Here is an 18,522-nt window from a genome sequence, read left to right on the forward strand (position 1 = left end):
AGCTCCACAATGAAGTGCTCCGAAGTGAAGGGACGCGAGAGAGAGAGGCACATTCCCAGTGCCCCCTCCCCACGGTCAAGCTCCTCCTCACTTTAAGCTGCCCTCCAACTCAGTGTAAACAGGCAGGGACCATTCTTAAAGACACAACTCCAGCATTGATCCGAAAACCGATGTCACAAGCATATGATCATATTGGTGATCGATTAACCTTTCTTTACAAGAACACCAACACTTGTATTAAATCTTACATGAATGATGCAGTTTTTTAATATAAATTAAAAGTCCTTTCAAGTCTTTCTAGACTGACAAATCAGATTTATATCCCCCCCTCCAACTAAACATTTGGACTGTGTTAGTGATGCTACATTTGGATTAGTTCAAGGCCTCATCGATGTGAGTTAAAGGATCAATGTGAGTTAAAGCATCTTTTTATATAATAAGATGAATTTTTCAAGTATAAAGTTACTAAAATCCAAGTCACACATCTTAGTAATTTTTTCAAGTCAGGCCTCAAGCCGACATATTAGAGACTTAATAAGATGCAAGTTGGTCATTTTATACTCACTACTGCCACTTCAGGTCTCACGTGTAACTGCACCTTCTATATTAAGCTCGTGCATGACGGCACTTCGGATCAAAGTAACAGCTTTCTGAGTGACAGTGCAGGATTTTAGAGGTAGGTGAACAGGTCTGAGCTCATTCTACATATTAGGACATGGCTGGAACATGTAGGGGGAGGAACATACATCGTTTTAACATTTTTAAACTCTGTATAGTCCCTTTAAGTCTGAGTCCCTAAGGGTAAATGGTTTCAACGTATATAGCACATTTATTTATTTGGTTTATTTGATAGGGACAGACAGATTGCCTTATAGACAATCTGTAAGGCAAGGCACATTTCATATACAAGACAACTCAATGTGCCTCACAGCATCACCACAACACACAAACACAATATAAAATACAATGAAAACCATTGAAAACTAATCAATCAGTATAATTACATACAAAAATATGTTATTACTATTTGTTTTTTTGATATGGACATAACAAGAGCATTGGACAAACCATATACAGTGCCTCTCGTAAATATTCATACACCTTGAACTTTTGCACATTTTGTCATGTTTACTATCCTAAACATAAAGATTTTATGTTGATTTTTTTTACTGAACGTTCACACACAAGTAACAGACAACTGTGAAGTGAAAGCAAAATGATACATGATTCTGTTATTTTTCAAAAAATAGAAAACCGAAAAGTGGGGCTTGCATAAGTATTCATACAGCATGAATGAATACTTTGTGGAACCCCCTTTTGCTGTAATAACAGCACAAGTCTCTTGGGGTATGACTGTACAAGATTTGCACATGTAGAGACTGACATTTTAGCCCATTCATCTTTACAAAACAACCCAAGCTCTGTCAGATTAGAAGGAGAGCGTTTGTGAACAGCAGTTTTCAATTCTTTCCACAGATTTTCAATAGGATTTAGGTCAGGACTTTGACTGGGCCATTCTAACACATTAATATGTTTTTATTGAACCATTCCATTGTAGATTTAGCTTTGTGCTTTGGGTCATTGTCCTGCTGGAAGGTAAATCTCCGCCCCAGCCTCAGTTCTCTTTCTGACTCCAGCAGGTTTTTCTCCAAAATGTCTCTATATTTGGCTCCTTCCATCTTCACAACTATTCTTACAGTCTCCCCAGTCCCCGCTGAGGAAAAGCAGCCCCACAGCATGATGCTCCCCCCCTGTATATTTTAAACTGGGGATGGTGCACTCAGGACCATGAGCAGTGTTAGGTTTGCTCCATACATAACGTTTTGCATTTGGGCCAAAAAGTTAAATTTTTGTCTCATCTGACCAAAGCACCTTCTTACACATGGAGCTGTGTCCTCCATATGACTTCTAGCAAACTTCAAACGGGATTTTTTATGGCCTCCTTTCAATAATGGCTTTCTTCTTCCACTCGTCCATGAAGGCCAGATTTGTGTAGATATGACTTATAGTTGTCCCATGTACAGATTCCCCCAGCTCAGCGGCAGGACTTCACAGCTCCTCCAGAGTTATCATGGGGCACTTGATTGTATTTCTGACCAGTGTCCTCCTTATTCAGTTTGTTAGTTTAGGTGGACGGCCGTGTCTTGGTAAGTCTGCAGTGGTGCTTTACTCTTTCCATTTCTGAACAATGGATTGAACAGTTGCTCCGGGAGATGTTTAAATCTTGGGAAATCTTTGTATAACTTAAGGCTGCTTTAAACTTCTCCACAGCTTTATCCCTGACCTCTCTGGTGCTCCTTGACCTTCATTATGCTGTTCAGTGACCAACACACTCCGACCACAGCTCTGAGGGCCTAAAAGAACAGCTGAAATTATACTGAGAGTAGATTACACACAGGTGCCTCTATTTAACCGTTAGGCCAAGGTGTGAACATTCTGGAGTCATTAGGAATGTTTTAAAGGCAATTTAATGCACTCAGAAAATGCTGTATGAATACTTATGCACGCCCCACTTTTCACTTTTCTATTTTTTGAAAAATAACAGAATCATGTATCATTTTGCTTTCACTTCACAGTTGTCTGATACTTGTGTGTGAACGTTCAGTAAAAAGATAAAAATAAAATCTTTATGTTTAGGGTTGTAAACATGACAAAATGTGCAAAAGTTCAAGGTGTATGAATACTTTCGAGAGGCAGTATATATATTTATATATATATATTTATTGACCTTTATTTAACCAGGATAGTCCCACTGAGATTAAGAATCTCTTTTTCAGGGGAGTCCTGGCCCCAGAGGGGAATCTATTGTACATGTTTTAGTGGTAGGGGAAACCGGAGTACCCGGAGAAAACCTACGCAGACACGGGGAGAACATGCCAACTCCACACAGAAAGGCCCCGTCCAGATGGGAATCGAACCCGGGACCTTCTTGCTGTGAGGCGTGAGCGCTAACCGCTGCGCCACCGTGCCGCATATATATAAGTAAATAAGTGTGTTTTCATCACGGACTGAAACATACTCAGAGTTGAGGCCTGTCTCACGTCGTCTCGGAGGCTCTTCCAGGCCTGCACGGAGCTGAAACGCGCCTCACCAAGTTTAGATTTGACCCGAGGAACCAGAGAGACCCCTCCCTGAGGATCTCAAGGCCCGAGGCAACTGTGACATAAGTCTGATGTACAGAACGTGTCCCTTTTCCACCTACAGTAGCTGCTCAAAGGAACCACTCACCGATTCACACTCTCGTTCATGCACTCGAGGCAAGGTGGGTGAAGTGTCTTGCTCAAAGACACAACATCAACGTGCACCTGCAGGAGCCGGGATTCAAACCCCCAACCCTCTGATCCGCTTTACCATCTACACCACTGTCGACCCGAAGAGTCTCTGACACAATAGTCTTTGGTCATTTACAAACTTCTGTGCATCTTTGCCAAACTCAAATTCTAAAAACTGAAAATAAAATCTGTCAGTTTGTTGATGAATAAATTGAAGCAACAACAGGCTGCAGAAGAGGCCGCGTCGACTGGCAAATGACTTTCAGGCCTCAGCAGCTCAATGCCAAAAAACACTTAAAACGTGTGTTATTGAAAAAAAAAACACAGTTATGTTTCTCGCAAGCAAACAACAGTAACTCCTACAACCCCTGCCGCTGATATCATTCAAAAAACAAAAATGTCCGTCATGGGTGCTTTTATTGGAGGGCAGTGGGGCATTTCTGTCAAACAAGCCAAACCTAGTGAACATACAGGAAACATAGGCCACCACTGTCCATTTCCAGAGGTCAGTGCACACAATAAAAGTCATGCTCCTTGTAAATATTTGCGCTCTGGACGACTGAAAACCTCCCCGGCTGGACTCCTGTGTGGACTTTATGGCAGAGGAAACCCACACAATGCCATGGAGAGGGAGGGTGTGGGCATGAGTCAGGAATGTTCGCTCATATTCTTCTAATTCTGTTTTATTGGCTGCTATTTTGCCGGGGCTGGAAATAACTGGTGGCAGCTTTGAATCTGAAGGCTATTATATTATTGTTCACACATAAATATTTTTGGAGTTGTGTTTGCACAGACAAGGTGAAGTGACCTTGCATTGTCAGCCAAAGTCGTGCTGCTTCATGTGTTTTAAAAGAACATAATGATACTAATATTTTGTTAAACTCTGTGCACTGCAAAAATTGCCCTACTAAAAACAAGGAAAAAAATCTTAAAATAAGGCCTTTTGTCTTGTTTTAAGGAAAAAATTCTGCCAGTGGGGTCAGCATTTTTTTCTTGCTAAGAATTCTTATTTCGAGAATATTTTTCTTATCATAAAACGAGAAAGAAACACTAAATTTAAGCAAACAAATAGCTAGAATTGAGCAAAATGTCCTAAGATGGAGTAATTTAAGGAAAACATTCTTATTTAGTAAAAAATTGTGGGATATTTTACTTAAATGTTGCTTGATTTAAGTTCTAAATTACACACATTTTTGAGCAAAATGTTCTTAATAAATACTAATATTTAAGGAAAATATTGGGGACCCATCGCCATGATGTGGAGCCAGATGGCCAGAAGATTCACCTATTGCACATGTTTTTAGTGGTAAGGGAAACCAGAGTACCTGGAGGAAACCTACGTAAACATGAAAACTCCACACAGAAAGGCCCCGTCCTGGTGGGAATCGAACCCAGGACCTTTGAGCTGTGAAGCTGAGGCTCTAACCGCTGTGCCACCGAGCCGCCCACTTTAAAGAATGGAATGTATTATCTCTCTGTGAGAATCAGTTCTTACATTAAGAGTTGTTGTGATCTTATTTTTTCTTAAAACAAGAATAAATATTCTTTGTCTAAAGCTGAAGAAGATTCAATAAGTTTTTCTTTCTTGTTACAAGAAAAAATAGCATGTTTTTAGTAAATTTATCTGAACAAGAAATGGCTAGATTTTATTCCCTAAAATAAGATTTTTTTTCTCAAGAAAACTTTGCTCGGCAAAACATTATTACTTTCTAGGGAAAAAATAAAAACTTATTTCTTAAAGTAAGGCAAGGCAAGGCAAGGCAAGTTTATTTGTAGAGCACAATTCATACACAAGGCAATTCAAAGTGCTTCACAGTTGCATAAATATAAGAAAACAAATACAATCAATAAAACATCAACATAGAATTAATCAATTACAGTAAGACATTTTTTACTTGCTGAGAATCCACTTTTTGCAGTGTGTTACCAAGGCTCTGTAATCATTCATTCTCTCCATACTTGTGGGATGTAAGCTTCTATTATAGCCACAGCTGTCCCTGGGGTAGACTGATGCCAATCTGCGCCATCGGCCGCTCCGACCTCCACCATCACACTCTCATTCATTCTGGCGTATTGTACATGTTTTTAGTGGTAAGGGAAACCATCTGGAGGAAACCTTTACTGGCACGGGGGGAGAACATGCAAACTCCAAACATCGAAACACTTCTCGCTGTGAAGCACGAGTGCTAACCGCACTGCGAAAAATAACAATTGTTTTAGACATTTGAACTGCTTTGCCCCTCCTCTGGGTCGGCAGAGTACGTTTGGAGAGAAAAGGTTACAGATTCCTCAGTGTTACGGGCTGAGTGTCAAAGCAAACTCATTTGGCTTATTTTTCTAGGTCTTTGTCGTGCTGGAATTTCATCTACGTCACCGGATCTGTGGAGCTGGACGGTCCTGCCATTAAACCACTGTTTTAATTATCGGAAACTTTGCAAAGCAGCAAGTTAAAAGCTCTTAAGTATTTGGTGTTGTCTAATGTGTAAAAATATGTGAAAATGATATGCTCAATAGTAGCTGATCCATTTAAAACAGGGGTGGGCAATTCACTTGTATAAAGGGCAGGGGAATGTGTCCATTCTGGAAGATCACAGAAGGGCCACTGGCTCCTGGGCCACCAGTCTAAATTTTCTCCTTAACCTCTTCAACCCCCGCCTTAACCGAGCTTTACCCAAATCTAAGAGCTTAAAAGCAAAGCATCAAAATAGCAACGAGTGAGCCAGAAAAGCAACAAAAATGTGACAAAAAAGTGACGAAAACATGACAACAAAGCAACGAAATAAGCAACGAAAAACCGACAAAAAACTGACGAAAACACAACGAAAAGCCACAAAAGAAGTAATGAAAAAACAACAAAAACATGCTGCAACAATGAACAAAGGGGTACAATCACTTTTGTAGGTCTTAGCTTTCAAATGAGGCGTTATGCTGTTGATGTTTTACATGTTTTAGATTTGGGTAAAACCAAACTGGAGGAAGTGCACTCGGCTAAGACGGGAGGTGAGAGGTTCACATATGTCTTTGTGGAAGTGCTGCGTTTACGCTCATTTGGGCCAGGCCGGTCCGAGTCCAGGGCCCTTTTTCAGTCCCAGTCCGCCCCCTGATAAAGGGCCACATGAGTGACCCGAAATGAGGGTCGCACCAAAAATAAATTCTACCCAGGATCCTCCCATATATAAAATGCACTAAAATATATCTGGAGAAATATAGGATACAAAAAAAACAATAGAACGTTAGATATCATAAGATCCTCCTTTTCATTCAAACTGCATTGACTTGTATAGAGACATTTGAGCTCACTCTGGGGGTGGCAGTGGTGCTTCTGATAGACACAATTCGGCAAAGAAAAAGCAGAAAACAATCATATAAATTATGGAAAGAGAGTCCAGGGGCTGGAAAAAATTGCTTCCGGGGCTAGATCCCAGCTGTGCTTTAAAATCTTCCCCAACCAGAGCGGGATCGGAGGAGGAGGGCAGGACTTTTATAGTGAGCGTTCAGGTAGAAGCACCTTTTTTATTGTTCAGGGCAGTCTTCTTCAGAGTAGTCCCTGTTTAGTGCAGATATAGTCCTGATGTAGCTTGTGAAACATCGTCCTCTTGCCGTTAATCTTACTCTGGGCCCTTTGCCAACATCTGCTCTTGGTTGTTTTTACATTAATATACTGTCATTCTGTTTTATCAAGAACTATCCACAAATATTGAATCAATGATGGAGTCCAGTGTATCGTGGTCCATTATCTTTTTATTAGCATGAAACCAAAGCATAATGGTACTTTCATTAAAAAAAAAACAGTTTATCCTCGTGTCTTTATCCGACATGAGACAGAGAGCACTTCTGATAAACAGTAGCAGCACAGGTTTACATTCACGTGTTTAGTTTTAAGTCCATCAGCAGTGATAAGAAATGAGCAGTGCGTTCATACAATGGCGTGTGTCGGGGTGAAAACAAATAAATAATCCAGGATCGGACTGTGTTTACGTGACCCGTCGGAAATCATTCTACGTTTGTCTTTTTCTTGCGAATTCTTCCACATTTCACCAGTGTCTTCAACCGTTAATCTCTCACTAAAGCTCATGGGTCAGTGAGCGCTTTCTTTTAATAAAGAGCGGCTCAAAAGTGCACTTCTGCTGCGCCCTTCAGCGTTTTTAATTTGGTCAATGTTTTAAGCCCCACGCGGCTTCCTCTAGACTGTGAGCTTGGAATATTTGTTACATCAAACTAAACAAACACAATACAACTTAAGAGACAGTGAGACGACCAGTGAACAAGTGTAATAAGTAAAATTAGTAGTAAAATATTCCATAGTGTGTAAAAGTACCATTCAAAACATTGTATTTTCTACAATTTTGGGTTGAGTTTAATTTCATTTTCAATTTGGTGATGCCCAAACAGACCAGCTTCGCATTTAGAATAATAATTAAGATGAATGACCGTCCGTTTTGTGTTTTCCATGATCAGATACGCACACTAAGAATACATTCAGACACATACAAATCTGTGAACATAAAACGATACACATTCAGATGCTTGTGGCACAGATTGTCACGGTGACCATCCCCGCGTCCATCCTGGCTGTCAGAGCAGTCCATGCCTCCCAGTGGGACAGCTCCATGTTAGAGTCTGTGGCAGTCATTCCTGAACTGCCAGTCATGGGACAGCTTCTTGTATGTTCCTGTGGAGACCTGTTGGAGGGTGAATATGTCCATGTCCCGCTTCAGGGAGTAGAACTGGACTTTGGTGCAGTAGTTGAAGAGTCTGTGGAGCAGAAAATACAGCAGAGCGGCACAGAGCAGAGCGAACACAGTGATGCCCAGGATGCTGCCTGTCTTCACATAGGACGGGAGTGCTGTAGGGTGGACAGAGGCTGCTGTGGGGCGTGACTGAATCGGGAGAGTCTGGAGGAGCTTACAGTGCCCATCCTGCAGATGGAAGCCCTCTTCACACACACAAACAAACCCTCCAAAAGTGTTATTACAGTGATGTTCACACCGAGCCTCGTCCTCACACTCATCTATGTCAGTGCACACTGTCCCCGTGTCCCGCTTGTCCTTGATGAATCCTTCGGGGCAGTAGCACTGGTCTGGCCGCGTGCACTTGGCGGGACAGTCCTGCTCAGAGCAGAACTCCTCACACTTCTGGGGGTCTTGGGGGTCCACCCTGAAGCCTTTGCGACACACGCACTTCAGCTCGCCCTGGACTTCGTCACAGCTGTGCTCACAGTGAGCACAGAAGGATGCGTCCACACACGCCCCGCCCAAAAGGTCGTAGTCCTCCTGGCACGTGCACTCGTATGAGCCCTCTTTGTTCTCGCACGCCTGCCCTTGATCAGCACATAGAGTGCTGTCCTCTGCGCACTCATCTACGTCCACGCACTGGCCCCTGGACCCCAACTTGAACCCTTCTCTGCAGCTGCACTCCCACTTTCCTTTCACGCTCACGCACGAGTGCGCGCAGGTGGCGCACGGGTCCTCTGTGCACGTGTAGTTGTTGTGATGCAGAGTCAAACCACTCGGGCACGAGCACGACTGTGGGTCAGTACATGCACGTTCGCACCCCCCGTTCATCACCTCGCATCTCCAGGGCGCGCGCATCCACTGCGTGCCAGCGCATAGATGTTTGGAGACTGGAGGCTGGTCTGGCACGTGCACCACGGCCACAGTCCCAGGCGGGAACCGCGTCTGCCCTTCAAAACCCCACGCAGTGGTGTAGTTTACATGCGCGTCTTTACTGGGAGGCAGAGCCGGGCACGTGCTCGTATACTGGCACATGACGCCATCCACTCTGTCCGTGCACGTCCGGTCCTCAAAGCTGACACCCCCCGCGGTCACCACCGTAGAACGGCACCGTTCTGACGCAGGGCCCGCAGTACGTGGCGCTTTGATCCAGAAGTGTCCGTGCGGCAGCGTCAAGGCGACGCTGCTCCAGTGCAGCACGTCGTACAGCTCCCCTCCTGAGTTTTGGCACCGGGTCTTAGCCTCCTTCGAGTCCGCAGACTCAACGAACAACGCGCAGCACTGTGTGTCGACGCAGACACCTCGCGGCGCGTCCCCCGCCGCGCACAGGAACAGCACGCACAGCGGCAGCGCGCGCTTCAAAACCAACATCATGAGATCCGTTAAAGTTCCGCGTCGGTCTGTGGCTCGAGCACGGTCTTGGTTCTGTGTTCGGTCTCCATTTATAACAGCTCCACTGCCGAGGCTTGAGGAAGGAAGTTGCGTCCCGGGACAGGCAGGGCTTTAAGCCCCTCTGATTGCACAACCCCCCATGACCTTATCTCCAAAAAAAAAAAGAAGAGAAAGTTTTCAGCGCACAACTGACGTTTTAGTAAGAGTCAGAATCCGTTTACCCACTCCTCACTGAGGCATTTCCTCTGCTTTACACCGAGCTGGAGGAGGCTCGTGCACGTCATAGCGTTATACAAACAATTAATCATAATAAGAATGAAATAAAATGAGCGCCACGTTTTACAGTTGGTTTGGCTTGAGACCAAGACTCTTATTAAACATCAATTAACTTGAATAGATAAATTAATAAACAGAAGCATGTTTAACGCTTTAATGACTGAAGTCAAAAGACAGCAGTGTCCATGAGCATCACACTCACATCTGTCCACATCAGCCTTTGGGCTTCCATCTCCTTATTGAAACATAAGATAAGATAAGATAAGATAAACCTTTATTGATCTCACAAAGGAGAAATTCACTTGTTGCAGTCGGCGTTACTTCACAGTCTAATTGTACAGTCATAAAGGATTGATAAATATAGTTGTGGTTCTGCAGTGGCTAACTGCAGTGCAGCACTCGGGCTTCTGCAAATGTGACTCTAGTCAAATGTTTGGTAGATTCATTTTCTTTGATCTTCATAACCAGGAAAGTCCCAGTGACAGTCTCTTGGGGAGACCTGGCCCCGGAGGAGATTTACTTACTCATGTCTACCTGGGACAGACACAGCGACTGAATAGATGTTTAAAATAGAAACATCCTAAAAATGACTCAGGACGGCGGAAGGACTTCCTCACAGACAATCACAGTCCTTAACATTCACGTGAACTATTTCAGTTGTAGAATCACAGCGGGAGGAAGAGGCGCGGCCCCTTCGATTCTGTGAAAGGTGACGAGAAGTTTACGGGACTCTTTGTAGGAGGTGAAGACTTCCCGTAGTATCAGGCGACAGGCATGGGACAGATGGGAAGTAATCAGTATGTGCTCAACATGACCAGGACGACATGGAACATGGAGGTCACTGGAGAGAGTCAATAACTGGATGGAGATGCAGTTTAACTACACAGAATGAGCCATCCATCGATTTCCTGCAGCCGTCCATGAGCAGAGACGCCCAAACGTCCCATTCCAAGCCAACTTCCTCCAACTCTTCCAGGGGGTTCTTGAGGGGGTTCCCAGGCCAGTTGCCGTAAACGTGTCCTGGGTTTTCTCAGGGGCCGTTGGAAGCCCACCTCAGCTGGCTTCTCTCAATGTGATGGACCTAGAACACAATCCTCCTGTGGGCTCATCACCCATCTGTAAGGGTGTGTGTAAAAAAAACCCAGAACGATACCTTCTTCTTCTTCTTCTTCTAATATCAAGCATTGTCTTAAATGACTTGAATTGAGGAAATGTTTCTTGTTTTGAGCGGTTTTCACTCATTTAGACATTTTTCCTGATCGGACCAAGTTTACTCTGCTTGTTTGAGGACATTTAAGACCAGTTCTAGAGTAAATCTCGCTTGAAATAAGAAAGTAAAATTGTCAATGAGATAAGACCAATTTTCTTACCCCATTGGCAAAGAAAATGACCTGAAATAAGGACAAAATGTATCGAAACGAGTCAGAAACATCTCAGAACAAGTGAAATAATCCAGGACAAATGCCCAAGAACTTCTTAACTAGTCAAAACAACTAAAATTTGGATTATTATGCTCAAATTGAGATGTTTATACTGATCTAGTTAATTACTTTTTGCAGCGTAAGTATTTTAAAGAGGGGGTATTCTGCTTTTTTCAATCACATGGCACCAGTCTATATCACACTACAATGATGACAATGCAGTAAATTAGAATAACTGCCTTGTATAAAATTGCTCTCTCAAAATGGCTGTAGTGAATGTCTTGAAATAGGCCTCTGTCTCTTTAAGAACCTCTGAGCCTTTAGACACGCCCCCTCCACACGCTGTCTGTGGCATCAGTGGGGAGGGGGTTCTGCTGAGGAGCAGTGGTTGGTTACTCGGCTGGTGACGAAAGCTCGGAGGCGTCTCCAGGAGGTGGGGGCGTTCCTAGGAGGACTCAGGCAAACCTATCCCTAAAATGGCCGCCATCAGAGTTTTTACAGATTACTCAGAAATACGTGAATGTGCCAAGGCAACACTTCAGGCATGTTTTTAATGAGGGAATGACAGAATAACACGATGTAAAGCTTGAAAAAGTCCATTTTGCATGATACCCCCCCTTTAAACAAACAAATACGACTTTTGTAAGTAATAAACATACATAATCCGATTATCTTCAGGCTGGTGCTACATTTGCTCCTGGAACTTGAGCGACTCTTGCTGGATGAGAATCCTTTGTTCTGTGATGGAAAAATAATAATCAAACTGTTTGTGCTGGAAATCGTGGTGTTTTGGGTTACTGCGGAGGCGTCTCCCAGAGGAGGTGGCGTTTGTGTGTTTTTATGGGCGGCTTGGCGACACAGCCCGACTGAGTAAATGTTATTCCTGATAAAAAAAAGATTGGTGCCCACACAGGGGTGAGGTAAGGGGGGGGGGTTTCTGTCTGTTTGGGCACAACGGGTAAATATGGCCTGAAACATAAAGTGGTGGTCTAAAAAAAACAAAAAAACAAAGACAAATCTGGTAAAGTCAAAGCTAAAGCCGACCTGTTTGGAGAAGTAATCGACTTCTTTCACCTTGGTCTGAACATAAAGAGGATTGCCTTTTTGACAGTGGATTTTTTATTCCGAAATCAACGCTTTATTTTATAGAGGTGGATTTTATTGGGTGAAGATGAGCAGAGAGGAGCCCCTTTAACTGCATGTGGTCGTCTAAAACAGTGGTTCTCAACCTTTTAGAGCCGCGACCCCCATTATAACAGTTCATTAGGATCGTGACCCCCACCCGGGTCAGACCATGGGAAAAACAGGGACATCAACCCCTTAACTCCCGCCTGAACCGAGCACATTTTCTCCAGTTTGGCTTTACCCCAATCCAAAAGCTTCTGGAAAAAAGCCGTGAAAATGGCGACAGAACTGAGACGAAAACAATGATGGAAATGTGATAAAAAAGTGACGAAGAATTTATGAAAAAATTGCAAAAATGTGAGAAAAATTTGACAAAAAAATGACAAAAATGTAACAAAAAAAAGACAAAAAATGAATAAAAAAATGACGGAAAAATGAAAAAAATGTGACAAAAAATGACAAAAATGTGACAAAATGTGACAGAAAAATTACCAAAAAATGACAAAATAGTTACAAAAATGAGTTGAATACCCAACAAAAAAATGATGGAAAAAAAAATCTGATGACGTGAGGAAAAAGATCCTCTCGGTTCAGGCGGGAGTTAAGAGTTTAACCTATATAACTCTTAAAAAACAAAGAAAAAACAATGGCTTAAACAAAAATGAATGCTACATGCTACAACACCATAATAATAATATTAAAATATATATTTTATCTATATGCTCTGGCGACCCCCCAAATTTGTCTCGCGACCCCCTAGTGGGTCCCGACCCCCAGGTTGAGAACTCCTGGTGTAAAAGGTCTGTCACTCACGACAATATCAGGGCTGGACTGGGACTGAAAACCAGCCCTGGACTCTGGTCAGCCTGGCCCAAATTAGCGTAAATGTGACACTTCCACAAATACATACGTTAATGCTCTCGGTTAAGGCGGGGGCCTTAACCGAGAGCATTTTCTCCAGTTCGGCTTTACCCAAATCAAGAGGCTTCTTGACTGGAGAGCAACACTGTAACGCCTCATTTGAAAGCTCAAATCTAGAAAAGTGATGATAACTTTTTGTCACGTTGTCGCTGCATTTTCGTCATGTTTTTGTTGCTTTTTCATCACTTTTTCATCACTTTTTCGTCTCTTGTTTTTCGTTTTTTTTTTCATGTTATTGTTGTTTTTTCATCGCTTTGTCGTCACGTTTTCGTCACATTTTGTTGTTTTTTTTGTCACTTTTTTGTTACTTTTCCAGCACATTTTTGTTTTTGGATGCTTTTCTTTTAACCTCTTAACTCCCACCTGAACTAATCACATTTTCTCCAGTTTGGCTTTACCCGAATCTAAAAGCTTCTTGGGGAAAAAAAAGCGCAAACTAAAATGTTTTAAAAAGTGACAAAAATAGTGACAAAAAAAGCAACCAAAGAGCAACAAAAAAGAGACCAAAATGTGACAAAAAAGTGACAAAAGAGGAGCAAGAAAGTGACAAAAAAGTGACGAAAGCGCTGCAAAAAAGTGACAAGTACCCGACAAAAAAGGGACAAAAGTGCAACACAACAGTAGCAAAATAGTGACAAACAAGAGACAAAAATGTGGCAATAATGTGATAAATAGAGAAACAGTGATAAAAAGAGAAAAACTCAACAAAAAAGTGACAACAACGCGAGGAAAAAGATCAGTTTTGTGGGTGTTTCAAACGAGGCGTTACTCAGGCCTATAGGCAAAGAGGAGAGAATGCATTCGGTTTAGGCGGGTGGTAAGAGGTTTTAGATTTGGGTAAAGCTCGGTCACGCGCGTGGGTGAGGGTAAGGTAAAGTGAGAGGCGGGACCGGCGGCCCTAGAGCCAGTGGCCCTTCTGTGCTCTTCCAGAATACAGGACATATGGCCAGTCCGCCCCTGGTGCTGTACCCTTGTTCGAACATGTTTCCATTGGACTCAGAGAAGCACATATGTCCCAGAGCGGAAAGGGAGGAGAGGCCCTTCTTGGAGCAGGATAAAAGAAGTTTGCACTGTGCAGTAATCCGAGGAAATATTCATGAAGATAAACGCAAGACACACGCATCCATGTCTGCGAAGTCTGAACTCAAGAGTGACGACTGTTGGAAGCGGGACAGACGGTGTTTGTTACAGTCTCCTGGACACAAAGCTCATGGATTAAGCCTCCCCTGCCCTAAATTTCCACTTAATGGTCACTTTGCACAATCATTGTAAAAGCAAACACGTAAAAAAAGGCCCCACGGTAATAAATGGTGCTTGTTTAACCCAAAGTCTGCCATATCGCTAGGGCGCACTTCCTTTCATTCACTGTGTGTTGAGGAGCCCCCCTGTTCGGCAGAGATGATTTACACCTAGAGCATTTACGGGCACATGTCCGAACGGAGAGACAAGACTTCCTCAAAACATGTTCTCCGCAGGTCAGCAGGGCACCAAGAAGGAAAGGACACGACAGCTCCGTCAGTTTGGAGGACATGTCCGACGAGGCACGAGTTTTTTTTTTCTAAACCCTTTACTTTTGTTGTTTTAAATGCACTTTATTGAATTGTTTATTGGCTAAAATTTTGCTCACGTGGCACAAAAACTTGGAAAAATCTGTCCCAGTCTCACCATTATATCTGTCCAACAGGAAACCCAAGCGCAGCGGCACATTTATGACTCTTTAGGATTCGAGTGAGGGGAGGGGACACAGGAGTGTGGATACATTGGCACCTTAGACGATTTCCTGCCATTGTGTTCAGACTTCAAAACTGATTTTTAACCCGTGTGTCACCGTGCAGATAACATTAAAATCAGAAAATGGTGGCCGTGCGATGAAAGATTCGTTAAAATGTAAACTGTCCTGAAAATAAATAAAATAATAATTATAAAAACAAAGCAAAAAGAAATGCGGTCCTATATACCAGGGGTTCTTAACCTTATGGTGTCGTAGCATACATGCTATTTGTTCTAAATTTAATTCATTTTTGTTTTAGCCATTGTTTTTTCTTTGTTTTTTAAGAGTTATATAGGTTAATCTCTTAACTCCCGCCTGAACCGGGAGGATCTTTTTCCTCACGTCATCAGATTTTTTTTCCATCATTTTTTTGTTGGGTATTCAACTCATTTTTGTAACTTTTTCATCATTTTTTTTGTCATTTTTTGTCACAATTTTGTCAATTCTTTGTAATTTTTGTGTCACATTTTGTCACATTTTTTGAATTTTTCCATCAATTTTTTGTCAAATTTTTCTCACATTTTTGTCATTTTTTTGTCATTTTTTTGCCATTTTTTTGTCATTTTTTCGTCAATTTTTTATCAATTTCTTGTGGCATTTTTGCCATTTTTTCATAAATTCTTCGTCACTTTTTTGTCACATTTCCATCATCGTTTTCGTCTCAGTTTTGTTGCTATTTTCTCACCTTTTTCCCAGAAGCTTTTGGATTGGGGTAAAGCCAAACTGGAGAAAATGTGCTCGGTTCAGGCGGGAGTTAAGGGGTTGATGTCCCTGTTTTTCCCATGGCCTGACCCGGGTGGGGGTCACGATCCTAATGAACTGTTATAATGGGGGTCGCAGCTCTAAAACGTTGAGAACCACTGCTATATACAACGTCATGAGAACTTATCTCCACTATTTAACAATAACCCTCCATCTCAAATGGGACCCAAAATCAGTCTGGCATACAATGCCACTAGGGCTGCATAATATATCGCAAAAAAGGGGAAAAATAAATAAATAAATAAATAAATAAAAAAGAAAGAAAGAAAAAGATAGAGCATTGTATCGCAATATGAAGTGATCATAGCATTACGTCGCCACATCATTAAAGTCCTCATCAGACATAGATCGACAAACTCCACAAAAGGAGAGAGAGAAATGAATAAACAATATTGTTTTTTCTTTTTTTTCAGGGGGGTCAATGTTTTTTGTTTTGTTTTGTTGGGGAGGAGGGAAAAAAAAAATCAAGGACCTTTGATGTAACTTGTTGTTCTGACTTGTCAATAAATAAAAAGTAAAAAAAAAAAAAAAAAAGAAGTAAACTGTCCTAAAGCGACACAGGGGAGCCGTCACTGGAGGCGCCGCAGGAAACAGGGAAGGGACAAACTAGGAGGTATCCGGGCAAGACTCGCAGCTCGGGCACGCAAGCCTTCTGTCACAATTGTTCTGACTAACGCTCGTTCACTGGAGTACAAAACTGATTATATTCTTCTTCTGCGCTCTTTCCAGAAGATGGTGAAAGAATCAAGATTGAACGCAATATGTAAAAAAATGTAAAATTGTACAATAACAAACACAGGACTCACTGCTCCCCTATATCATCTCGCCATGATTAAGAAAAGCCTTTTGTTACTATGAAATATACTGGTCTGCGCCACCCCAAATAAATTGTCACAGAGCGCTATTCTACCTAAGTCAGGGGTGCCCAAAGTGCGGCCCGGGGGCCAAATGCGGCCCTGAGACCTATCTTTGGTGGCCCTCAGACTACTTGTTGAATTTCTCCAGAGATAGTACCTTTTACTCCACACAATTAAAACCTCAGAAACTATACTATTTTATGTGAGACCACGCTGGCATCATGGTTCCAAGCCTAAACAAAGGCTTAAATGCACCCGAGTGAATTTGTCACTGACCACTGATCTTTGGCCCTCCACGCCGTACACACTTCAATATGCGGCCCTTGATGATAAAAGTTTGGACACCCCTGACCTAAGTCCTCAAAGTGCTTTACATCAAGGAACACTCATTCAAACACCGGTGCCAGACACTGGAAGCAAGGTGGATAAAGTGTCTTGCCCAAGGACACAGTTACAATGTGCGCTTGCAGTCTCTGTTTGCACTACTGTCACCCCAAGACAAAGCAAACGCAGAAAGGATCCCAAGGGATGCCACGTTGGATCCAAACATGAAGCAGAGCCTGCGTCTTAGACTCATGTAGACATAGATTTGTGTTGATCTTTTTACAATATGCATTTCAATTATTGGAAATATTGCAATCACTTTGTCCCTTTGTGCATAAAGCATAATGTTTCCTATCACTGCTTTGCAGATGATATTCAAATATATTTGCCAATTACAGTCGACACCAGTAAAACCTCCTTAACAACCTTGACAAACTGCCTGAGTGACGTCCAGTCTTGGCTAAATTCAAACTTCCTGTCTCTGAACAAAACCAAAACAGAGATAGCTGTATTTGGAAGTTGCAACCCCCTGTCAAACCTGAAGACCGACACTGTTATTGGGCCTCTTGTTTCCTTTATCCGCCCCACTGTTAAAAATCTTGGGGTGACTTTTGATACTTGCTTCAAATTTGAAAAACACATCGGATCAGTTGTAAAAGCCAGCTACTTCCAACTAAGACTTCTTGCGAAAATTAAGGCCTACTTGCCAAAAAAAGACTTAGAAAAGGCGATACACGCCTTCATCACTTCAAGGTTGGATTATTGTAACTCCCTTTACACAGGGCTGGACCTTAAATCCCTCCAGCGCCTGCAGGGAGTCCAACATGCCGCAGCCCGCCTGCTGACCGGCACAAGAAAATGGGAGCACATCACTCCCATTCTGTCCTCCTTACATTGGCTTCCAGTTCCCTTTCGCATCAAGTTTAAACTTCTGCTGATTGTTTTTAAATGCCTAAATTCGCTGGCACCTCAGTATCTGTCAGAACTGCTGCAGCTCGACTGTCCTTCCAGAGCTCTGAGGTCTGCTGACCAGCTTCTTTTGTCTGTTCCTAAATCCAAGCGTGTGTCCAGAGGTGACCGAGCCTTCTCAGTGGCCCCTAAACTTTGGAACAGCCTTCCTCTACATGTGCGCTCGGCTCAGTCTGTAGAGGAGTTTAAAACCAAATTAAAAACTCATCTTTTTGCCTTGGCCTTCGGTTCCATGTAGACCAGATACAGTTTGTGCCTTTATATATTACCTGTGTTTAACTTTTATTGTGTTTATTGTACATATTGTTACTGTTCTTGTACAGCACTTTGGTCGACAATGGTTGTTTTTAAATGTGCTTTATAAATAAAATTGACATTGACATTGACATTGTGCCTTGTGTACGAAATGCGCGGTATAAATAAAGTTGCCTTGCCTTGACTTTCGCTGGAGGAAAACTTGATTGTGTTTTCGCTCAACCTGAGGCCTTCCCCGCATCCTCCCCGCCGCTCACACACGTCTCCGAGAGCGTTCAGGAACCGGGCCATTCTGCTGTGGTCCCTGACATTTCCACAGTGACGAGACCCCGAGGAGGCCGCCCTGGCAGAGAGTCAACACTCCATGAACTTGGAGTGACCCTGAAACATCCCACAAGGCAACAAAAAAAAAAAACTCAGATTTTATACGACGAAACGCACACA

The 18,522-nt window shown here is 42.7% G+C and overlaps 1 protein-coding gene across 1 annotated transcript in view; it reads right to left on the reverse strand.

Moving 5' to 3' along the window:
- Nucleotides 1–7,860: 7,860 nt before the first annotated feature.
- Nucleotides 7,861–18,522, reverse strand: part of LOC306974533 (thrombomodulin-like) — a 29,936-nt gene continuing 19,274 nt past the window's right edge. Inside the window, exon 2 of the mRNA XM_079571821.1 lies at nucleotides 7,861–9,461. Within this exon, the coding sequence (XP_079427947.1) occupies nucleotides 7,886–9,379 (1,494 nt within the window). The 5' untranslated portion in view covers nucleotides 9,380–9,461 and the 3' untranslated portion in view covers nucleotides 7,861–7,885. The remainder of the gene's footprint in view (nucleotides 9,462–18,522) is intronic.

The sequence above is a fragment of the Gobius niger genome, assembly GCF_951799975.1.
Source record: "Gobius niger genome assembly, chromosome: 15".
Lineage (NCBI taxonomy): Eukaryota > Metazoa > Chordata > Actinopteri > Gobiiformes > Gobiidae > Gobius > Gobius niger.